At 43.8% G+C, this 24803-nt stretch overlaps 1 protein-coding gene across 15 annotated transcripts in view; it reads left to right on the forward strand.

Annotated features, from left to right (window-relative positions):
* Window positions 1-24803, forward strand: part of BIN1 (bridging integrator 1) — a 97322-nt gene that overhangs the window by 33567 nt on the left and 38952 nt on the right. For 9 of the 15 annotated variants that reach the window (XM_027879913.1, XM_027879921.1, XM_027879928.1 and 6 more), the window contains exons 2-6: window positions 7260-7340; window positions 14162-14216; window positions 14640-14734; window positions 16567-16662; window positions 20856-20963. In XM_027879913.1, coding sequence (XP_027735714.1) covers window positions 7260-7340; window positions 14162-14216; window positions 14640-14734; window positions 16567-16662; window positions 20856-20963 — 435 coding nt within the window. Of the gene's footprint in view, window positions 1-7259; window positions 7341-14161; window positions 14217-14639; window positions 14735-16566; window positions 16663-20855; window positions 20964-23547; window positions 23641-24803 lie in introns of all 15 variants that reach the window. The other 6 variants (XM_027879898.1, XM_027879908.1, XM_027880001.1 and 3 more) reach the window with 1 other exon arrangement.

The following is a 24803-nucleotide window of genomic DNA, read 5'->3' on the forward strand; positions in this document are numbered from 1 at the left end:
CTGTACATGCTTCAAGGAAGGCCTCTGAGTTCAGATGGTGACTGTTACAGAAGAATCTTCTGCATCTAAACAATCTTCTTTTTATCCTTCATATTAAAAGGGGAGTCTTCAGCAGTGTATTCAAAGGAAAATGCTGAAATAACGCTGGCATTTTGAGGTGGACATGGTGCAACATGCAACTTCAAAAGTGGGACAGTTCCTTTGTGTTCCCCCCTCCTTGGTGATATTACTCATGATTAGGCCTTAAGGAAAAGCTGACCATCGTTCCAAGCCACCACACTTTGAAAAAAGTCCTGCACCTGCTGTGCTTATTTCTACATCTTGTCTTACATGTGGCATGATCAGAAACAGGGATATATTTTTATGGGTGACTTCAACCTAGTGAAACTTGTTGCCATGAACTCTCTCTGAGCCCATTATGAGGAAACAGGTTTTCCAGGAAATAATTTGGAATGAGAAAAATGGAGCTTCTGGTTTTTTTTCTATTGACTACAGAGTGAGAAGGATGAAACTTGAAAGACAACTCAATATGACCACATTGAGTCAATGTTAAACTTGAGCAGTGTGTCCTAAAGGTGCAGGTGATGGTGAGGCTGCTATTTAGTAGTGATCAGAGACAGCTATTTGAGTTGAGCCCTCAACACAGTGAAACCTGACTCTGGCTCCTGCAGGGATTTTGCAGTGTAGTGCCATTTAGGGACAGTGACGTGTTTTTTTTGACAATTGGCTATACATGTTGTTATTATCTGGTCACACTTGGCTGTGTGTTACACTTCTGACTGTAGTATGAAAGAAGGAGTGAGGTCTTTTTGGGGAGGGTATTTGTTCAGGGACAAAGCTGCCTTCTATAGCTGTCATCTTTAGAATTTGGGAAGAATAGATAGGTCTGTCATCTATGTAGAGTGGGATAAGTCTGGCTTAAATCACACTTGTGGTGTGTGTCTTAGTCTTTCATTAGCAAAGGATCTTCATTCAATCCATCCTAATGATTTAAATTCTTCACTGTTAGCATATTTTTTGGGGATATGAACAGAAAATTATATTTTTAGTTGTTTGGGGGTTTATTCCTAGTGAAGCTGGGTTTTATGATATGACTGAGCATGCAAACTCTCACTTTAGTTAAGAAACCTGGGAAAATCAGACTCACTGTGTCTTGAGCTGAGCACTCAAGACGGTCAGCTCCTCTCTTTTGTTCCTCTCTGTCCTATTTGAAAGCTGGAGATACCAGGGATACATTTGATGACTCTGTGACATGCTGAACAAACACTCCTCTTTGCAGCTGGATGGATGTGACATTGGACATTGCTTTTCCAGGTCTTTCAGGAAGTGTCTAACAAAATGCTGTATTGAATCTTCATTTCCCAACTCTTAGCTGAGTAATGGAGGCAACGTCCTGTCTCTGTGGGATGTATTGAACCTTGTCAGCAAGTAAGAAGTAAACAAGAACTACTCTGTCTGCACTGAGTAGGACATTGCCCTTTCCCATCTTTCAGTGATCTGAGGGTCTTGGTGCTTGCTCAGCCACGGGAATAATTTCCTCAATTTAAAATGAAGCGTTAATATGTTTGGAGTTACTTCCTCTCCACCCCCATCTTCCTTTGTCCAATTGTTTCAAAGAAAGACTTAATTGTGTCAGGCTTGCATGAGGAAAGCCAGGCTGTCCCCAAAACCAGCCTAGAGTCAAGCGTGGAGGGCAGGAGGACATGCCCCCTCCCCGGGAGGGTCAGAGGGGAAGCAGACTCTCACTGCTGCTCTTGCTTTTCTCCACATATCTGAATGCAAAACCCAGATTATTTCATGAGCACAAATCTACTTCACTGGGCAAGTCACATTTCATCTGGGCACAGAAGAAATGAGGCTTAAAAAAGCTTATGAAACTTCCTTTGTTTGTACCTTATTAAAGTTACGTGGCTTTGTGCTTTCCATCTGACTTGGGCACTATTTTCTTCTCTTCCTCTTCCGAGTACGTATTCCATGGAATAATAGGCAGCAGCCTGAGATCAAAGATTTATTTGTTCTGTTTCTTGTTGACCCATTGGTGCATGCCAATTTATTGCAATTCAAAATTAGTCACAGTAGTTACTGGCTCTGTGCCCAGTTGGTACTTGGAGATTATCCACTGGAGTTGGCAGATACAGCAAAAGTCAGAGGTGTTGCTGATGAGGGGTAGAGAGGTCAGGAGATGGAGTGATTTATGGGCACTGGGCCCCTATCAGTAAGATGTAACTGCATTCTCTCTGTGATACACTAGGGAGTAAGGTGTGGACCTGCAGTGCTGAAGTTCTCTGGCTGTGGGCATAATGTCTCCCCAGTCATCAGGGCTGGACCACCCTAAGTTCAGACATTTCAGAGGCAGATTGAGCTTTGTTTGGGATCCACAAAATTAAATACCTTTTTTTTTTTCTTCCTACGCATCACTTGCGTTGTCTAAACTGGTCTTTGCTCTGGGTGATCCATATGCCATGAAAAGTAGAGGTTTATTAGGTTATTAGTTCACATAGTGAGTTTACATGGGGCCTGTTGAAAATATTTGGATTTTCAGGACTTTTTTTGTGTTGTGGCATTGATATTTCAGGAGGGAGTGAGGGAAGGTGCTGACTGAGAACTGTGGATGCATTAAGCAGCTGGCATATATTTCTTTATTAGAAAGCAGTAATATGAAACTGTTACAGTTGCTTTTTTTGAGAAAAGCGGAGCTGCATTTTTGTCTGATACTTCTTGAGGCTTCACTGCCAGCGTTTGTCTTGAATGGTGATTGTTCCTCTACATCAGACACTTTGGTGGTTTCGGGGCTGATCTCCAGATCTCTACTGTCCTCATGCCCAGTGCTCAAAGCAGAGCATTGGAGGCCCTATGCTAATCAGTGGGGGAATTTGTCCTTCAGGAATGTTTCCTTCTGTAGACACCTGGATAAAAGAAGGTAAACTGTAGCCAGATAAGATGCTTCCTTTTGACTGCTACAAAGCTGTGGTATTTAGGGAGTGCTCAGTCATCCTGTGAATCTTATGGTCTTACCTCTGATGAGAACCTGCAACTTGGTTGCAAACTTTTTGCAAATTCCGAAGCAAAAAGTGCTTTCCATTTTTCTGAGAAGAGCTGCTGTTATTAAAGGTTATTTCAAGCCTTTACTTCTCTGACCATTGCTAGCAAAATGCCACATCTCTGGTATGAGGATTTCCGTATTTCCCTTTCACTTCTTCTGTGTTACCTTACTTCTCAAAGTGTAGCGATCCAAGCTTACTGCAAGTAGTTCTGCCCACAACAACAGATTACAAAGACATCAGTGATATGAGAAGAATGTGATAATTTCTTTATCTCTTAATAGCATCTTGCCTTCTAGGATCTTGTACCATCTTGAAATGGTCCCTATCCTTATGCAGGGCCAGGACTTCTCAGGTCAAGGGCAGACCAAGGAGCCCAGCCATGGTTGCTGCTTAATCTTTTAAATGCCAGATCCATGCCGGCTGCCTGGTGTGGTTTGCCTCCAGACAGCAGCTGACGGATCACACCATCTCTGATCTGCCCTGAGATTTGGGAGCTGCAGTGGACTCCTGTCTCCTACCCTGGTAAATCTGCTCCATTAATAGCTATCAAAGAGCCTGAAGTTTCCATGCGAACTTTATCTGGCTTTGCAGTGAGCTGGAGGATTAAAAACTGTCGCAGGGGAGGGGAGGGAGCAGCCGTGGCTCACCCGGAATAGCCTGACCTATGACGGCACGAACCAGCCTGGGGAGGGGAGTTGTCCTGTGAGCTCACGGGTTATTAGCAGTGAGCACAGACATGTCTGCAGTCAGCAGCACACCCAGGACCATCTGCTCCATCCCTGTCTAGTTCAGGGAGTCCAGAGGGATTTGTTAGTATGACTTGCCAGGACAGCTCTTTGATGGGAGAGTTGGGAATAGGCTTGGGGGGATGCAGCAGTGTGGCGCCACCATTTTATGCTGCTCAGATGACTTCGGGTTTGACCTCTGGGCTGTTTGTGTGGGGCAGATCTAGTTCTGAGGGAGAGCATTATGAGAAGATAACCCCTGCCCTGCTGCAGCCCAGGGCTGTTGTGTCTCTGCTGTGTTGTAGCGGGTAAAGGGATCAGGGGGCTGTATGGCTGGAACTCATGTATAGGGCCAGGAGGTGTAGGGCACAAGGCTTCATCTACCAGATGGGGAATAGTGTAGGAAGCAAGAACAGTTTGGGGTTTTTTGTGTAGCCAGGGATTCACTTCTCGCAGCCTCTCTGTTGTAACTGGTTTTGTTTTCCTTGACTTGTTCCTCTGCTGACATCACCAAGTCCTCTCTTTTACCCTTCCCTTGTTAGTGTGGAACCATGCAGGGTTTCTTTTTGCTTCCTCTTTCCTCATCCAGAGCTGCTCCTCAGCTGAGCATTACTGTTGCAGCAGGAGCTTTTCCCTTAGAGACAGGCATGAGTTAGAGCCCTTTCCAGTGCCCAACGTTTTGCAGGAATTGTGCAGAGCACCTCAGCACAGTGGAACAAGATCTTCCCAGTGACCAGATAAGCCCAGATGCAGTGTGCATGTTGCCCAAGAGGCAATGGAATTGCAGATTAACTCATTGGACATGTGGGAAGCTGCTGTGAGTGCTGCTCTGTGTTTTACCCCAGGAAACTCTGAGACTGTTCTAAACCTTTGACCTTAGTGGCATACTCCAGATTCCTCCTCTTTAAATGGTCTCCTTCCCTCCCCTCCAGGCCTGAAAACATCACATCTCCTGATTAGCCAGACAGATGCATTACCCCATAAAAAGCTCCTTTATATCCCCAGTAATTCTCTTGATCTGCACATTGGGACCATCATTCTGTTTGGAGTTTACAGCTTGCATGCTTTATTGTTACTGGTGGTGGGTGCTATTGGTGTGCTGGCTCTTTGGATATCTAGAAAGTCACCTAGCAGGTGGGAAATCCTTGCTCCATAGATCTGGTAGCCTGGGGGAGTAGAGCTGAACACAGGGTTTTTAAGCAACATTCTTTCTGGGAGAGGTTCCCCATACCACCTGATGGGAAAGATGAAGCCATAGTGAATCCTTCTCTCCTGCTGGCATGGGAGAGGAATTTGCAGCCTCAGCAGCAGTGTTGCTGTGGGTTGTGCTTCCCTTTGCTGGAGTGGATGAACACAGGAGACACCAGTGTCTGGTGTACAGGACTCTGCCAGTCCAACCAATGCTGCTTCTTCCCTCTCCAGCAAACTCCTACGTGCCAAGGGTTTGAGAGGAAGAAGGGAATATTCGTGGTGTCTGTGTCCTGCTGTGTAGACAGGTTTACCAAGCGCATTAGGTGTTTGCAGCTGCAGTATTTATTGCTGTCACTTGAGCTATGGAAAGCTGTGCTTGTAATTCTGGAGGTTTTTGATTCAGCTCTTGGTCGCAAAAAGTGCAGTCTTCTTCTATCTGTCCTTTCCCTTCCTTTTGCTGACAGCAGAAAAACTCAGCAATTCCTGGAGGTGACAAGAAGGTGTTGAACAGAGGGAGAATGAAAAACAGTGATTCCTTCCTAAACATTTAATCCCATCCTAAATAAGGGGACTTAGGAGCTGTGTGCTGAATGACTGTAATGATTTATCATGACTAGCACTGAAATCAGTTATTGTGGTCAGGAGCGAGATGGGAATATCTGTTCTTATATGGAGGAGAGGGGAATTGAGATTAGCCAAGTAGACATAGCAGATGTCCTCCACCTCACAGTATAAAAAGATGAGAGTGGCACTTGGACTGGATGATTGTTGTAGGTCCCTTCAGACTGAAAATATTTTATTCTACATCCTGTTGCATAGTCCTTTTCAACTCCACTTTGGGGACCAATCATGAAAGTCTGATATCTGTTCTGCAGGGGGAAAATTCTCTTTATGTTTCCTGAGAGGATCCACAGATAGCAAAGGCAGCTGGAGGAAGCTGGTTTGGGTTGCTGTCATGGTTACCTGGCAATCCTTCAGAGTGGCTCTTCTGGGAACAGTTAATAGTGGCCTACCTGTAGATCTGACGTCAGTGACAGGCATTTGCATTTTCCATCTTAATCCCCTTATTTCCAAAAGAAGCTGAATATGATGGCTGTGATCTGTGGGTAAAGGACTGCTACTGGTGTGCTCAGCAGAGCAAGAGAGTTTTCCAGTGCTTTCTGTCTCTAGGGCAGTCATGCTCTTTCCAGCCAGGGCTATTTTGAGGTGTTCCTTCAGTACCCTTTCCCCCAAAACCTCCTGTGACTGAGGACTGGATGGGCTTTTCTCTGGTTCTACTGGCCCTGAAAGTCAAGGTGCCTTTTTCTTGTGTGTTTGTTTGGTTTGGTTTGGTTTTGCATGGTCATGTTTTATTTTTGATTAACAAAGATGATGTAATTGATTTCAACCAGTTATAGTTTACATCTCAGTATCCCTGCAGCTGGAGTTGCTTGGGGCATGACAAAGAGCTGCTGTCCTCTTCCCTTGCTGGGGTTTGCCCAGCCTTTTTGTGGTGGACCTACTGGCCTGCTCAGAATATGAAGTGCTGTTTTGTTCGCTTGGGAATGATCCACTTAACCCCACGGAGAGGGGATTAAGAGAGAAGGGTGATAAGAGAAGGAGTCCGATAAGGATTTTTTTTCAGGCTGTGGGGAGTTGTGCTGAGCAGAGAGGTGGTGAAAGGAGCAAGACTGGCTGCTGACACTCTGATGTGACACTTAGACTGAGTGTCACATAGATTCATCGTGTAAGGTCCCCAGTTGCTCTCAGCAGCCAGCTCCTGCCAAGCATGTGCCTCATGAGAAAAGGTGGAAGGAAGGTGGGACTTTCACTGCTCCAGCCACCTTCTCTCTCTGAGGAGATCTCTATACAGGTTTCTGTGTTTGAGGGCACTCCAGCTGTTCTGGGAGCAAAACCCCACCCTGTCTGGACCAGAGACTAGTGTTAAATCAGGATAAGTGTAACTGCAGAAGACAAGGCATATTAGGGATGTGGTTTGTTTCCTGCTGGTTCAGGAGGTAAACAACCAGATTGCAGTTGTCTTGTCTGCAAAAAGCATTAGACCAGCGAAGGACAAGCCACAGTCATGCTCTTCAGTGTAGCAGAGTATAAGAGGTCCGAGTTCTTCCTGACTCATCTGTAAATCTGCTTTCAAACTATGATGATGTGGAAAAGTATTCCAGAAATTCTGAGTGCAAGAATAAAGGAGACTTTTAAAGTTTCCTTCTTTCAGCCTCAGGAGCGAAAACATGCAATTGTTTCTTTGTCTCTGCTTTGCTGTATCTGAGTTTGAAGTCTGTTTTCTTCTCTCTTCCTACAGGTCCTTCAGAAGCTTGGTAAAGCAGATGAAACAAAAGATGAGCAGTTTGAACAGTGTGTGCAGAACTTCAACAAACAGCTGGTAAGATAATTGGTGATGTGTAATTGCACCCTGGGTTTCAGTATTAGCTTCCAGTCATCTGCTGCAATATGCAATTCAAACTCATTAAATTAAATGATGACATAAGCCTACTGAAGTGACCCACAACTCATAGCTGTTCACTTATGAGAAATTACACAGTGACTTCCAGTGGAGTCAGTGAAAGTGTAAGCTGAAAAATAATACTTGTTCTAGACCCAAGTTTAGAAAAGAAATAGCTCAACCAGAATGCTTCCTTCAGTTAGCAATTGCTCTGTAATGTAATTTTTCCTGCTTGGTTGGAAGCAGAGATATAAGAGCAAGACTGTGTCTCTGAAAGATGGATAGGATAGGAAACAGATAAGAAAAAAAAAAAAATTAAATGGAACAAGACAGTTTCAGTTTCCTAAGTGAAGAGCAGAAGAGACAAAGAAAGCCAGTGGTGAAAAGGGAAGATCTTTTCATGGCTAAGACCTAAATCTGACTTCCTCTCCATACTTGCACAATCACTGTCAGGCCTGAGTCATTAATCTTCCACGTGTCTGCCTCATCCCTATATTTTAGTGCACAGAAATATTTTAACAGTGTAGCAATTTCCCCCCACCCTCCTACTTCAACAGCAGTAGGTTTTTATCTTCATCTGGGTGTGTTTTGTTTTGTTTTTTAATAATTTTTTTATCTAGAGCTTTCAGCCACTTAGAGGAGGGGAAAACACCAGTTACATTGGGGAGTTTGCACCCTGGTCCTTGCTGTTAGGGAAACTATTACTTCTGTTTCACGGCAGAAAATGTGTTCCACACCATAGCTCAGGCAGTGCTGAAAAAATCTTTTACCCTCTTTGTGCCCTGACACATTTAGGACCTTTTTCTGAAGCTGTTAGTGGCAGCTGCATTGTGTCTGTTAAGACTCAACAGATGTGGTTATGTGTCACAAAACCAGCTGAGAAGAGATTTACCACAGCTGAATATCATGAAAATCCTTCAGTCTGACTTTAACTTATGTCTAACCAGAGCTGACTGCAGATTCCTGGAGACTAATGCTCGTTCTCTTGGCAGCAATAGTAGCTGTTGCTCCAGGAGTTCATGCAACATGTCTGTAGTGTGTCCAGCAATGATATTCTCTTGTACACAGTGGAATATATTTTGGCTTCTTTCTGACAACATGAGATTACCAGGTGTGACTTTTTCTTTTATCATTTTTAAGTATCAGCAATAAGGAAATAACCTTTTAAAAGGAGAAATACCAAAACCTTCAAATCTAAACTTTGAGATGTGACTGCCTGGGATGGTTTTTCAGTTTCCAAAGCCATGAGTTCCAGTGGTGCACTGAGAAGCCTATTAAAGGAGCACTCTCTTGTACCCCTTACATCTGAATTTCTTTTCCCATCGTGCAGGGGCAGACGATGAACCAAATTCCCCAAATAATTTATCAAAAAAGCTGAAGGCTGCTCTGCATTTGCTGTTGGGATCTGTTAGTTTTGCTTTGGCCCTCAGTTTTCTTATTACTAAAATAAATGTAAACAATGCTTTTTTTTACAGGGCAATCCATAAATGTGAGTTAGCTGGATTGTTAGGATATGCAAGGTGGAGAAGTTATCGTGCTAAGCAGATTAGGGAAAAAATTCAGCTATGTGTGCATAGATATACACCTGTTTTTACTTTTATGTGTATGAGAAGTGTGTGTAGTATAAGTTATCCATGAGATTTCTATGGCCTTTCATTAAAGTCTGTTCCAGTGGGAAATGTAAGTCTGGAGGAAAGCTGGTCTTTTGCTGCAGGCTGGTGACAGAACATCTCTGCTCTTCTGTGGAATTGGCTGGGATGTGACCAGGCAGTGGCTGTGTTCACTGGTTGATTAGAGGCTCCTCTGGCTCTAATGACTGTTTTGGGACACTTTGACACATGTTCCTTGTGTGGGCTGTCAATGAATGGAGTGCAGGTCTAAAAATCACATATGCACTTTTAACCAAGACATCTTGTGGTTCTCTTAAATAGTAATTCAGAGGACATAAGGGAGAGCATTGCAGTTGCCCGCTCTCTGTCCATCAGGTTCATAGAAGAGTACCACTCAGACAGATGGATTTGTTTTGTGCTAAATGATCTGGACATAACCATGCAGCTGCAGGGCTTGCCCACATCTCTTGAAGGCTTGACAAGCAGCAGAGCAGCCTCTCATATTAATCCCTCACGGTAGATTATCTTTTGTAATTAACCACGCCAGAAGTCCATTTGAAGGCTCCCCCCTTCCTTCCCTTTCCCAGTGTCACCTGTGTTCAGGCACCAGCACAGGGATCTACCCTGGATATTATTCTCACAGATCTGGGAGCAAGAGGCCTATTGTAAAGGTGCAACACAGCCCTTGCCCAAGGCATGCCAGGCTTTAGCTTCTCTTACCCTGCACTGAAATACTCACTGGAGAGACAAAGAGTGTGAGGCTGGAGGCAGCCCTTACACCTTGCACTGTGGTGTGTTTCTGCACGATGGAGCAGCTGGGTTTTGATACCCTTCATGAGCTGTCACTGGTGTGGAAGTTCTGGGTTGGTTTACAGTGTTTCACACCAAACACACAAGAGGCAAGCTGCTGCTGGCATAGGCTGCATCTGTCTCTGCCTATACTACACTGTGTTTGTCACAGAGCCTGCAGGGCATGCAGTGTGCACTGAATCTTTACTATAGTGGTGTAGGTTCCCATTACAGCCAGTAGCTTAGAGAGAGGTTTTCTTTCCAGATAAGGACATTTCTTGCCCAGCAGTTTCCATTTCAGCCCTATGTGGCAAAACAAGCTTAACAGATTGTCTGCTACTCTGGGGTGGAGCTTCACACCAGTTGTTCATGTTTTGTATCTTAACAGTTCTAAAGTTTGCTCATCTGGAGCTGTTGTTTCAATGCTTCCCCTCACTCCCCTCCCTGTAATTACAGTCTACTCTTCCAGCCCTACATTGTTGTAAACTGGAACAAGACATCACCTCCTGCCCTTCTCAGGTATCTCCTGATGCTGTTAAAAATCCTTCCTATTGGAACTGCAAAACCAGAGAAATTATGTAAAGGGCATGCAGGCTAAGAATATTACGATGAAATAATTTCTTGTGAAGGTTGAAGGGAGAGAGTTTTAGGCAACCTATCTACTACCACGAAACAGCTCTACAGAAAATCATATAGAAATCATATACAGAAAATCATCTACCAGGGCTTGGTAGAGGCATTGCAAATAACAACACCCCCAACAAAACAAGAAAGCACAAAAAGATACCAAACCACATTTGTGTTTTTCTTTCATAGAGCTTTAAGTAACAGGTGGCTCATTAAGTCCTTGGAGAGAGAAAGAGGTCTTCCAGCCATCAAAGCATAGCTCTTCTATTTTAAGACATCCATCTTTTTGTACATTCATATTATACCTGGTTGTGTTATAGGCTGATAGGGTTGAATTACATTGTGATTGCAAGTATGGCAATATCTGCTCAAAGAAGATGACACTTATGTGTTTGAACATCTTCAGATTGAGCCATACCTCTGTAACTTCCCTCTGCACACTCTTAAACTCTTTGATAACTGGGAAGTGGATTAATTTTTCTGATTCCAGTTTGACTATTTTCCCAACTTCTTTACCTTTCAGTTTAAGAAGCATCTCTCAAATGTGCACTCGAGTGTTGAAAGTTTCTGTTCAGTGTCTAACTGCATTGCAAGAGGTATTTTGGAGAAAGCATTGCAACAGGCTTCCCAGAGAAGCAATGCCTGGAAGTGTTCAGAAAACAAGTAGACATGGCACTAGTTTAGTGAGCGTGGTGGTATTCAGTCCAAGTTTGGACTTGATGATCATGGAGGTCTTTCCTAGCCTTAGTGATTCTATGGTTTATGCATACATGGAGAAAAGCATGGTTCTAAAGTTTCCCCAAAGTTTTGTGGGAAAGCATTAATGCTTAAAATAATTTTTTAAAAGTCTTTGTAGAGAGGAAGATACTTTACTGGTGGACAAGAAATAAATCAATGGAAATGCCAAAGAGTGAACTGGACAGGAACCACAGGTGCCCAGGGGAGCTGGGAAAACAGTATTCAGGGCAAAACTCTGAATATGGGTCTCTCTTTGGAAATCCTTCTGCTTGCAGATCTCCCAGGCTGTAAAGTCTGCTCACTCTCAGCTAGCAGGCTTAGTACCTTTAAGAGGCTTAGGTAACCCCACAGCCACAGAGATCAACTGTAACTCTGACTTTAAGCATCAGCAAGAGATGACTGACAAAGATCACTGCAGTTGCAGAATGCAGCATCGCATGCTGGCTGACTGTACGTTGTGGCAAGACAAGTGGTGTTGAGGATGCCTGGAGCACACACAAGGCTAGTTGTGCATTGCTGCAATTGCATGCTCCAGTTTTCACACCCTGACCTGTAGATTTTTCAGATAATCTATCTAAAAATCAGAATTTCAAATTTAAATGTGATGCTGGTTTTCCATTCAGAGGATACTGCTGTCCCTGTGGCTTTGGAACTGGGTATCGAGACTGGAAGAGTTCTGAGTTTGGCTTGTGTCATTTGCTGCTGTGGAAAGACTCGGGCAAGTATGGACACATATTTAGACGTGGCTTCCGTTTTCAGATGCTGTAATTTTGAATGTTACAGATTTAGGCATCACAGTGCCTGAGTGTGTAGTAGGCAAGTTCTGCAGAGGATCTTCCCTGCTGATTAGTTTCTGATAACCTCAAAGTTGCGTGTTCAAATTTAGTCATTCTTAAAAATTATACAGCTACAGGATGATAATGTATCCATGGGAGAGACTTTGCATATTTTCTTCTGTGGCATTTTTTCTTGTGTTCTGACATATCTTGCCAGTTCCAGTCTGTGATTTCTAGCATGAACCAATTCTAGGCAGACAGCACTGCTTTCCTCAGGACTTTCCTGCTTCCTGCATTGGGAACAAGCAAACGTGTTACAGCTTGATTAAACTGCTGCTGTTCAGCTTGGCCTCCCTGATGGCCCTCTGTGTGTGTGCTCTTTGATTACCCTGGCACCTCTTGGTGGTTTCTGATTGCATTATTGGGAAAGTCTTGATGTGCCCAGTTTTCCACATTCACCTTAAGTCAGCAAACAGCTCAACATTTATTTGCTCTGTGTTTTAAGAGCTTCTAGGACTTTTGCAGCAGATGTGGTCATAATTCCTCTCCTCTTGTACCCCCTTTGTGTCAGTTCCCACTGCCTCTCCAGATTAGGAGACTTTCATTTGTAAAACTGGCCAGCTCTTTCTCATCCCTCATTTCTTTTGTTGGTGGCAGGAGAAAAAGAACAATTGTGAACTTGTCCAGAACTTTCGAGGCATGGAAAACAAATTGGGCCATGCTGTTGGAAGCAGATGGATGAGAGACACAAAGCTGTGCTATCACTGCCACTTCAACAGCTGGGCAGATTTAGCCTCTGCTTAGGGAGTGCAGCTGCACTGAGAGCACAAAGGATCACAGCATGAGCTCAGTTGAGACAAGAGGTGCCTGAGTGGTGGGGAGTGCTGATGAGAAACATCTGCTCTTGGAGACAGTAGCTCTGAGGCAGCTGTTGGAGATGTCCTGTGAGCTCCCCATCTCTGGAGTTGTCTTCAGCTGTCAAAATTCATTATACTGGGGGCCCTCCAAATAGGACACGAACTGAGGAGGAGGAAAAGACAGCAGGCTCTGAGGTGGGGGGGTTGCTTTCCTGCATTCTTGTTTTTACAGATAATTTTGGGGGATAGTGAGGATCCAGTGAGATCACACAGCTTAAGAGAAACCCTTTTATAACAAAGATCTGTGTCTCTCAAACTCTTTTCTGTACTTCTTGCATAGTCCATAGGTTGCCTGCACAAGTGTCTTCAGTGTTTACTCCTTCCCTTGCTGACATGCTCTGTGGTGGTGTTAGTCAACTTCTCAAACCTTGCTTTTCTCTTAATTTCTGTGTATAATGTCACTGTTTGAGTCAGGGGGTATTTCCCTCTCTTCTTTGCACCACTGTTGATGACATATGGCAAGGTAGAGGGGATGTGACTGACTATGTTTAATCCTAGTGCAAGACAGCAGTTGTATAAGGACTTCATGTGTCTGTGCATGCCTGAATCAATTTGCTGTAAAAGTTTCTGTGACCCTTTCTAATCTGAGTTCTTGTGCAACACTCAACTCTGTCATCTGAAGGCTCAAACTGTTAAAACTCAGCCTATTTTCTGGCTTTAATCCTTTGTTTTCTAGTACGTGAGATCTGCTGCTGGCAGGCCACCTCTGCAGTAAAGCTAAAGATGATTGACTCTATATTTGCAAGTCCTGCTGCACAGAACAATTCAGACGTGATGTTTGGGCAGGTCACAGGTCCCTTGTAACCACTTTGCACAGGGGTTTTGTTTTTCAGTGTGGCAGGAAAAAGTAGTGAGCTAAACTGCTTCAAAACCATTACAAATTAAATCAATTGCATCTGTCTTCTGTATTCTATAGACTCCCTTCAGTTCCTTTTGTTGCATGGACCCACTAGCCCTTGGCATATAAACTAATTGTTACCCTCAGGACCCTTTCTAGTTGTCTGTATGAAACCAAGACACTAAAGCTGGCTCTGCTGGAAAGAATAGATTTGCCCACATCAGGATACTCAGTACCTTGGTGGTATTGCTGGCCAAACATGTCTACAAGCCTCTGGTTGTGGGCTTGCCAAGTCAGAGGGCTGTGTGGTCTTCCTGTTAACATTTGTGTTTCATGTGATCATAGGACTGGGGTGTAGCCCATCTGCAAGATCAGTTTTCTTTAATTAGAAATACTTGACTCTTTCTCTTTCTTACACTGTCTTTATGTGAGAGAATAACTGATGGTCTTCTCCTTACGTTCACAGTCTGAAGGCACGAGGCTGCAGAAGGACCTTCGAACTTACTTGGCCTCCGTGAAAGGTAAGGTCTGCATAAGCAGAGGATTGTTTCCCCTCTAGTGCTTACCTACACAGTGAGGTTTCTGCAGCCATCCCCTTCCTGGTGTTCCTCAGGTGTGAGTTGTAGGAAAGGTCAGCCTTGTCTGGGGATGGATCTTTCTGAATCCTTCAGGACCAGCTGGGAGGGAATGGGGTTGTGCTTTGATGCCAAATGTGGTGCTGTCTTAGTTGATAGACTTTATGTTCTGCTAGGGGAGGATGAGCACAAAGGGTTTGATACAACTGCATCCTTCATTCCTTTCTCCCTCTGGTTACCTTCTATCTCTGTTATCAAGGGTCAGACACTTAGTAAGTCTCCTGTGTCTCCATTCCTCAGGGTGAGAGTTAAACTGTGAGGAACATATACTTTTCTTCTTTTTCTGAACAGTTCCCTCTTCTTTCCTAGCTATGCACGAGGCCTCCAAGAAGCTAACAGAGTGTTTGCAGGAAGTTTATGAGCCAGATTGGCCTGGAAGAGATGACACTAATAAAATAGCAGAGGTAAGACTTCGTCGAGGATGTGGGGATGTCCAAACTTGCTCTGTCAGCAGACATGAGTTTTGAAAGCTATGTCTGTGCACCACATTTCTTCAGGCATATGACTTTGTAGAAGAATTGGGGACAAACTCGGCATTGGGAAGAAAGGACGGCTGAAAGGATATGGCCTGTATTTTTGTCTGTGTTGGACACTGTCCCCAGATGCTGTTATGCTACACAGAGTGGTATGCATATGCCCACAAGCTGTTTGTTCTGCCAAAAGTGGCTAAACAGGGACAGAGGATGCCAAAAGAGTCAATAGAGTTAACTGGATATATTGCTTATTCTCTCTGCAAGAGAAAGGAGAAGATAAATCTGTGGCCAAAGCGTGGTCAGAGCAGCCATTGTGTAGCTGCAACAACCTCTCACTCATGGCAGTACCATCAGCTGCCTTATTTCAGTTGCTGCCTTGTTTGGCTGAGCCATGTGTCACCCCAACCTGCTGTTCTTCTCCTCATCCCTTGGTGAGGGGATGCTCTTCCAACTTGCCCAGGTGTTTTCTGTGGAGCTTAGATCACAGCCTGACTTTTGAAAGCTTGGATCTCCCTTGGCATGTGCATGTGGTGGGTCCAGCTGGAGGCAGGCACTCTCTGCTATCTTGCTCAGCTGTTCTGCTGAGCAGCAGCTGTGACAGTACAGCTCTGTGGATCCATTTGCCATGAAGCTGCAGGATTGGGCTTATTTGCAGCTGCCTGTGACATTGGAGCAGTGGTGAAGGAATAGCCAGGAGAGCAGGAGAAAGGGGAAGGAAAGAATCTTCTTTCCCCTGCAGAAAGTCTCACCTGAAATAACATCTGCATCTTGCACAGGAAATAATGACTTCAAAGCAGATAAATCAAACAAAACATTTCCAGGTCAATTCTTGCATTAGCATGGAAACTTTGCATTAGGAAGTGCTGTTGCAGTAAAAAATGGAGTGGTGTTTCAGCTGGTTTGGCTTCACATTCTCTGTTGGCCATGCTGAGCTGCTGTGGTGCCTCCTGGGAGACTGACCTTTAGAAAATTTGAGCCAGAGAGGTCAAAGGGAGCAGGAGTCCTGAGAACTCAGTGTAGCTACTCTTTGAGTCTGCAGGAATATTTCCAACCCTCCACCTCCCCCTTTAATGCCTTGTTTATATTCCTGTTGTGGAAAGATAGGTGAAAGGGAAGTGTTATTCCTGCCAAATAAAAACCATAAAGTGCTAATTTTTCCTGAATGTTTTAGCCAAAACCCACTGCTGAAGTGGAAAAACAGGAGAGAGGAGTGATTTTCACCTAATTCAAAGTGTTGACTGGAAATTACTGTGCCTGAGCAGGTCAAGGATAAAGTGTGCACAGTTCAGGTACAAGTCTTAGCTGAGAACTCTGTTGGGCTGTGGATGCAGGTGGTGTGAGAGCTGAAGACTGCTGTTATTGTTCATGATCCTCCAGAAAGCTGCTTTGTAATGAAAAGCAGAAAATGTTGTCTCGAGGTGTCAGGTCTCCCATCTTTGTGGCTGCAGGGAGAAGGAGGTAAAGCCAGCCTGACATTCATCTTCCCTTCCATTGTACTTGATCTAACACTGCAGGGGGAAAGACAGGTTTTCAGAGGTACTGTTCTTGGAGAGGTCACCTGAATTAACAGCATCAGGCTTTTTACATTTCTGCCAAGATCTCTGTTTTCACCTAACTTCTCTGCTCCTTAGTTTTTCAAAGAAATTGTTATTTCTTAAGAGCTCTGGGGGACTGAGATTGTTGACTATAGCAGTCACAGAGAAAAAGATAGAAATGTGGAGCCTTGTGTTCTTAATCGTTAACTCACTACTTTTGTTTTTCAGAACAATGATCTCCTATGGACAGATTTCCATCAGAAGCTGGTGGATCAAGCACTTCTGACCATGGATACGTACCTTGGCCAATTTCCAGATATTAAAGTAAGATTCTTTTTAAACCTTTTCATCTAGAGAGTAACAGCAGATAAACCCTCGAAAGATCAGTCTCTTACATCCCCATCTTCTTTAGGAGGATGTGTGTGCTACACTGCTCCAAGGTCTTCTATTAGAGCAGCCAAGATGCTTGCAGCTCTGGGTTCTGTGAAAATGTTTTGTTCTACTTTTCGGCTTAAAATGAGAGTGAAGAGTCCAGGGGCAAGATGCTGAAGAGAAAACATAAGCGTGAAACAGGAGGACCCATAAAACTCCTTATTGCATCAGAATGCAGGGGGGCAGTGTCAGCAATAGCTCAGAAGTTCTCAGTCTCTCTTTTTAGTCCTTCTGTCTTTTAACTTCCTTGTAAGGACAAAAACATTGAGGAAGAAGTCAGTGGCAAATGTACTTTACAAGTAGAGGCTGGTGTGGAAGGCAGATTTCTGTGAGTCCTTGAAGTCCTGCTGTGTGTATAAACAGCTTTTTTTCAGGGAAAGGGGAGCGCTGGGTATCTTTTTGGGGTAGATAGTATCCAAGGACCTGGATTTGAATTAAGTCCTGTGATCTTCCCTTCCCCCACAGTTATCTCTCCATTCGTTTTGAGGGTTGTGCAGGAAATGTCTTCACCATATGGAAGCACTAATAATGATATCACCATATGGAAGTATCAGCTTGGATACTTTCCAGTGAAAACAACCCTTTCCCAACACATGTCTCCTAAAACTTTTGTCAATATTTGCTGCTTCAGGAGGATTGTGCTGTGTCAAAGAGGGGCAGGTCACAGGCTTGTAAAATGAGCCCTGAACAGCAGTGTCCTTTTCTCCTGGGTCTCCTTGGTTTTGCTTCATTTTTCCATCCTTTTATGCCCCTGGAAGTCTGAAGTGGGGAAGGGTGAAGAGGCTTTCTGCTGCTTTCCACCCACTGCAGGCTGTAGAGCTGATCACTCCATGTAGGGTGATGCCATGTGCCTCAGTTAGCACTGCAGAGCCTTATGTGCTGCTTCTTAAGCAGGAGGGTTTAATTTGGGCTTGCTGTAGGCTCAGACTTTGGCACTGTTTTGGTCTAAATCACATTTTACCGCCCTCATTGTCTTTGCACTGGGCCACCTCATAGTGTCATTTTCCTCATGTTGAGTTTCTTCATCATTTCTTAAATCTGATGCGGTCCTGCTGAGGTTTTACAGTGGGATTTTAAAAGGAGCACAAGATCTAGGACCACCCAAGTTCCACCAAAACTCAAGGTGTTAGGTACGGAATTTCCATGGATACTTTGTGACTTCTGAATGGGCCACTAAGGTGTTTATTACTGATATTCTTTCTCCATCTTCAGATGATGCTCTAGAAAAAGAAAATTTTATATTGTTGCATAAAAGCAACTTTATGCACAATTCGAGTAATGTTTTAAAGAGAGCCCTACTCACCTCTGCTTCTCTTCCTAAAACAAGTGAGAACTTGGTTTTATGCTGGTTCTTACAATAAGATATGGACATATTTCACAAGAGTTGGCTATTTCTTTCAAATAGACTTCCAGTGGTATGAATTTAAAAAGGTCAGTTTGTTTTTATTGGTCATTCAGCTGGATGCATCATGTTCCTTACCCCAGAGCAGTGAGAAGTGTTCATATCAAGTATGTTTTCTTCAACTGTTAGAAACTCCTAGAAATGCAGGTTTTGAAGGTTGCTACACTTATATGGATGTGTAGTTTGGCTTCACAGAAGGAATTAAAGTTCTTGAGGTTGGCAGCAAAAAAACCCCCAGTCTTATGTAGTTTACAGAATATTTGAATTACTTTTTGTTGTTGTTGTAATAGTTTTCTGGTTTTTGTTTTCCACAAAGTAAAATTTTCTGCTTTTCCTGGAATTCTGACATTACTGTGATAACAAAAGATGATTTTTGGAGAGAAGATGATTTTATTTTAGTTGTGGAAGGCCTGTTTTTTATTATTTCAAAATGTGTGATGGGTTAGATCATGCATGCATTAATTTATGTTAAATTCTAACTTAATTCTGAATTTGTCTTCACTTGAGGGCTTGAAAAAATTCCCTTGAATTTTTTGGACTTGTAAAGGGATCCACAGCAGGAATGTGAAAACACAGTATTCCTTTAGTAAGGGATTTTTTTATATTAAAGGAAATAATTTGTCCAATGTTGGTTGTTCACCCAACAAAGCCTATCTATTTTCTCTAAATTGGCAAAAGGGATTGCAAAATGTACTTTATTCTTTTTTTACAAGACACTGTACTTCTTGGAGTAGGACTCTTGCATAATCTTTAATATTTCTGAGTGAGTTTTTGGTTGATTTTGCAGAATGTGCAATAAGAGTATAGGTCTCTGCAGTGAGCCCAGAAAAGATGTACTATAACCCAAGTTCTGAATAGCTGTGGAGCTGGCGATTTTCTGTCTTGCACTGAAACTGGTATCCTACTAGGTTTAAAATGAAATATCAGTAAAGGAGGGTGTGGTTTGGCTTTGTTTTTCTTTTTTTCTCTCTTTTTAAATTTTCTTTAAGGAGGCTCAAATTAAGATGTATTTGTTGCAAGGTAGTAAACTCTGTTGGAGTTCAGCTATTACATGCAGTTAGTGGTGGGTACTTTCAGTTGTCCTAGAGCCATACAAGGAATTCCTGTAGCCTTCCAGGACTGGGATAAATCCTATCACTGCCTTCAGGCAATGGTGGGGACAGTGATTACTCCAGGAGGGCTCACACACACTGTATTCATACTTTGCAGCATTTCCATGTACTCTACTGGAAATATGAGGGTGGGTGTTAGAAATCAGGGAGGAGTGACCTTGTTTGAGAGATGAGTGACGTTGAATCAAACTCCCTGGTGGGGTAGCAGGAAAACCTGGATGTGGCTGTTTGCTTTGTCAGAGGTGGGGAAAACTCCAGCTATCTCTACCAGTCTGACGTGGGGGAAAAATCATACCTCAAATTCCAAATCCGGCCATGTGTTTTATCTGGTGTGTTTGCAAGATACATTAACTAGCATCTCAGAGATTTTCATTCTGCTGGAAGTCCCCTGCAATACCCTATCTCCTGGCTGGCAACATGATGTCTGGGAGGTGTCTTATAGTGACCTCAGCTGTGGGTTGGCTCAGCTTCTTCGTGATTCCTCTTGGATTTAGCTGGACATTTAGAAATCAGTTTGGGTGTGCGTGTGGCTGAGATCCTGCAGATCCGTTGTGACTCACTCAGAGCTGCACTGGCGTTTGCTGGAATTTCATAGGAGCATGTGTGGGAGACGTGCAAACTGGTCCCAGCTGGTCTGGCAGAGAGATCAGCCCGAGTGCAGTTTTGCAGCTTATCTACGGGAGCCTGGGGAGATGAAATCCTACCTCCCTGCCAAGCGCAGTAGAGAGGGGATTCTGCTTTTGCAAGTAAATCCCAATGCTGATTCCTCATTCTGCACTTTCTTTGTCCTTGGATGATGTGGTTAATTAGAAGCCTTCCTGGCACTTTGCCATGCCTTTTCACTCTATTCTCCAGCCTGTCTCTAGACTGCGGATCACGGACGCTTGTCCAGGCTCTCTGAGCTGCTGGGGGTTAGGGTCAGGCTGGCAAGACCTGTACTCCAACCCAGATAGTTTGGGGTGTTTGCAAACAGTGTGGGAGGCAAGGGTCTGAGGCTAATTCCTAAAACAGGGCAGCCCAGTGGGCCAGAGCCTCAAAATAGTGCATCTCTGCTGGGGAAGAGAGCTTGAGGCACCTCAGATGATGAAGGGTAAGGGAGGCTCAGGCCAAAGGTCTGCCTGTCTATCCTGTGCTCACAATGGAAATGCCTTCTTTTGCTGAACTTAAACTTGTAAACTTCCACACAAACTAGTGAACTAGTTAGAGACTGGCTGCATCCTCCAGGAAGCCCTGGAAATGATGAAGCAATGGGGCTTAGGAAGCAGTGGAGCTACAGTTCTGAAAACATTATTGTCAGCCAGAGGTGGGGCCTGTTGGTTGGATCCCTTTACCTTCCCTGGCTTTGTCTACTTGCCTCCTGAGGAGCTCCCTCTAGAGTGGTGGTTATCACAGGTGGCTGCCATGGCCACTTCTCTGGGCAGCCCTTATGGAGGATCCAGTGAGTGTCCTTGTGTGGGCACAGCATGGGGTGCTCTGGGAGTTGAGTGGAGAGGAGGATTGTTTTCCTGAGAGGTTTTGCAGTTTTGGCTGCTAGAGAAGATTGGCATGAATCTTTTCTCTTTCTTTTTTAGTCTCGTATAGCGAAGCGAGGAAGGAAGCTGGTGGATTATGACAGTGCCAGACACCACTTTGAAGCCCTGCAAACTGCAAAGAAGAAAGATGAAACCAAAATCGCAAAGGTAAAGCAAATAGGAGCATCTGCAGCCATCCTATCATTTTGCATTTGCCTACTGAGCAGCTTTTAAGGGCACCTGTACCTCTTCACTGTGTTTTCGTCGAATCAATTACTTTGGGAAGGACCTGTAAGACCATTGCGGTGTTGCGAACTGGTCAGGTTTTGCTAGGCATTTCCTTCTTGTTTGTTTAGTTTTAGAAGACAGGATAGCCTCTGCTGGCTTGGTTCAGACCCACCATCATCAGTCTGCATCTCTTGGTGACTAAATGCATGTGCTTACTCCCATGCTACAGGACCAGTAACCTCTGACTCAAAAGCCTGTGTGTCTCTTGGAGAAACAAAACCTTGCAATGCCCCTGAAAATTTTTCCAGTTTACCTGCTTCTTGGGACTCTTTCCATCTTAGAGTAGTGTTTGAGTGTTGCTTGAGGTGGATTGTGTTTGTGAAGTCCTCTGATATCCTAGGACAGAGACCCTTAGGAGTGAATTACAAGTTTGTCGATGGAAGTGCAATCTGTGCACACTTGATGAATGTGTTCTGTTGTCTATTGGTCACAATTACTGGATAATAAATATGGCTGTCACATTTCTTTCATTCCTGTGAATAGCTTGATCCAGGGTTGACTGCAGAGCATGCCCAACACTTGAGTGAAGGATTTTATTTTTAATGAAATTTATTTTAATAAAAAAAATAAAGTTTACATTTTTTTAATGCAGCTGAAAAAAAATGGTAGTGCTAACTTTGTTTTAGAGTAGGCACATGGTTTGAGTACTGCCCAGAAAATGAGCTGTGGATTATTCCTGTACCCCAAGATATGTGAACCAAGGTGCTTCACTCCACAGGACAATTTTTGACACAATGGAATAGTCCAGTGCTGGAGTGACATCTTTAATTCTCTTCAGTGTGGGCCATGGCTCATTGGGACTCTTCAGGGTAGGAGCAGTGCAGGAAAGATTTGTCTTTTACAGGCTGACAAGAGTTGTCATCCTTTGGTTAGGGTTATTTCTGGTAGAGGGAATGTGGGCTTATGTGAGAGGTGCTGATGTTTTTCCTGCATGGAGGAAATTAGGATGCATCTCTCCCCAAAGTGAAAGATGTGCATTTAATGGCCACAATACTTTTATTGTTAAGCTGAAATTCTTCGGTCATCTACACACCCAGTGCATGTACTGTGACTAACCTTGACAGACAAAAGGGGAGAGAGATTGATGGCCCAAGTGTCTTCGTATCATTTGTGTGGCAAAGCACGTCTTGGTTCTGTATGCAAGGCATGAGGCTCAGCTGGTTGTGCCTTCAGTTCAAAGCAGTAATTCACTGTGTTTGTGGGTAAGAGCAGACTTTCTGTGGGGTGTGTTATTTTTATTGGTGCATGCCTGTGTGATCTTTGCTGCAGCGGAAATGGGTTTTGTAGGAATTGCTCGGGTTTGTACCTGGTGCTCTGCACCAGAGGCTGGCTGCCTTCATCATTGCTGCACTCGCTGTAGCCCCAAAACTCATCTAAGATGATATAACAAGTATGAAAGAAAGTGCAGTTTGAAGAGTGAAGTCCTTGAGATTGAGTTGGTGCTCTGTTCCTAATTCATCCTGTGCAAGAGTCTCTTAGTACTGGATTGGATTCTTCTTGTGAGCCAAAATGTGCACTGGATCAGATCTTTCCGCTATCTGCACTCTAGGCCATAAGCTTATGCACAGGATAATATGTGACACGTTGCACTGTCCTAATCCTGCAAAGATGGGAGCACTAAGTCACAGAAAGTTATGTATGTATGGTCTTCCCAAGTGGGCAGTTTTCACAATCCCGCCTGTGGTCTGACATTTGCAGTCATGCAGCTCTGTGGGGCTGTGGGCAACAGCCAGGGCTCAGTGTGCACTTGGCTGGTATAGGTAATTCACCTCTGTTCCTGTGCGTGCAGTTTTGCTTGTGTTACCTTTAAAGTAGAGTTTTTTCACTGTAAGTTACTTTGGAATATGATGACAGGCCCCTAGGAAAGAGACACAGCATACAAGTGGGAACTAACTTGATTGAGGTTCAATGGTATAGTATCAGAAACAGCAATACGAATACTCTTTGGCACTATATGGTCTCTCTTTTCTAATATGTGGATGTTCTTTTCCCACCCAGGACCCCTGCCTCTTATTGCTTAACTTACATCCTGCCATTAAAATAAAGCACTGTGGACTTTCAGCTGTTGCATGCAAATAATAATGATGGTTAATTAATCCTGACCTCTCTTTAAGGAGCTCCAACTTCACAGCCATGCCGTGGAGTAGGGTTGTCGGTGTGCTAGGTCACTAACAATTGTATTTGTTGCTCTTACAGCTGCCTGGCTGGTCTGCAGTATCCAGCCCACACGGGAGCATTAATTACTGCTAAACTTGGCATGCTTCAAAGGATTCATAACTGATCGGTCCCAGGATGTTTGCTTTTTTTCTCTCGCTTTGGTGATACTGGTTTGGCCCAGCCTCTAAATACACTTCTCTGTTGTGATTTTAATTTTTTTTTTATCCTAAAAGATATATGTTTGTGTCTCTCTTGTTCTCTGTTTATTTTTTTTCTTTTTTCACTCAAACATGCTCCCTCCCCCCAGCCTGTTTCGCTGCTTGAGAAAGCTGCGCCTCAGTGGTGTCAAGGGAAGCTACAAGCTCACCTCGTTGCACAAACTAATCTGCTCCGAAATCAGGTGACTGCTGATCTACCTGGCTCTAACCCTGCATGCGCTATTTTGGGCTCTAGATTGTACCATGCAAGTAATCTCCAGGCAACGTTCACTCTAGTCTCCTGTGTTACGTGTCCTTGATGCTCCTAAGCTGCATGGAATACATGGAAGTTGCTGACCAGTGAATGAATTTGTACCTGCCTAATTGATTTCTAGTCAGGTGTGTTAGTACTGAACTGCTGTTTTCTCCTCCTAAAATGAAATGTGGAGGAGGAAAGGCTATGGAATAATGCTGAGACAGAGGGTGATGGAGTACACTTCTTCCAATTATTGCTTTATTTTTCCTCTAAGAGAAGCTGCCAATTTTTATTGTTGCTGTTTCAAAAAAAAAAAAAAAAAAAAGAAAGGAGGAAACACTGGAAAATTGACTTATGCGTTCATGTTTTTCAGTAAAACTAGAAAAAAAAAATTACAGTTTCTGTGGCTGCTGAGTTAGGTTGCAACATCCTCCTGTGGTAAAGTCCAAGTTTCCCAAATGGGCACTGTCCTGGCTCTTGTGGTTTAAAAGAGCCATTTCTGGATCCAGGGTTTCAATCTGTGTAGGAGAAGAGGTGGGCCCAGACCAGGCAGGTTGCACCCTGTGTGATGTATTTGAACAGTTCCAGGTTGAGGTCATGGTTGCATCATCTGTCAGAATTTAAGTTATAGTGTCTTGAGGGACATGAGAGCAGCTCAGAGGAACTGCAGGGAATAAAATTTCAATCCTACTTGCATAGAAGTGTGACTTTCTGATGAAATCTCCCTCAGTGTTTCCCTTGGAACACCTTCAGGGATAAGAGGGAGTTGACAGAAGTCAGTGAGAAGAGGCTTTCAATGAGCAAGGGATAGTAAATCATTACCCAGACTGGGAGAGTGCCAGTTACCTGCTCACAAGTTCCTGGTGAGCTCATCTGTTCTCATTTGAATGCTCCCATGTCTTCACATTCCTTGTCAATGAATGAACTGCAGTTTAGAAACACTGAATTGCTCTCACTTTAAGAAGCACCTGGGTTTTTCACAGTCAGTCTGTGACTACAGATCAGGGAAAAAACTAGATAATCACATCAGTAAAGCCTGGAGAAAGAACAGCCTTTAGCGACTCTGCTTAAGATGTAGAGCAAAGGGAGGAAATATGTATTTATTCTTGA

Source organism: Empidonax traillii, unplaced genomic scaffold, assembly GCF_003031625.1.
Source record: "Empidonax traillii isolate 1590-97213 ecotype Southwest subspecies unplaced genomic scaffold, ASM303162v1 scaffold5:size3517227, whole genome shotgun sequence".
Classification (NCBI taxonomy): domain Eukaryota; kingdom Metazoa; phylum Chordata; class Aves; order Passeriformes; family Tyrannidae; genus Empidonax; species Empidonax traillii.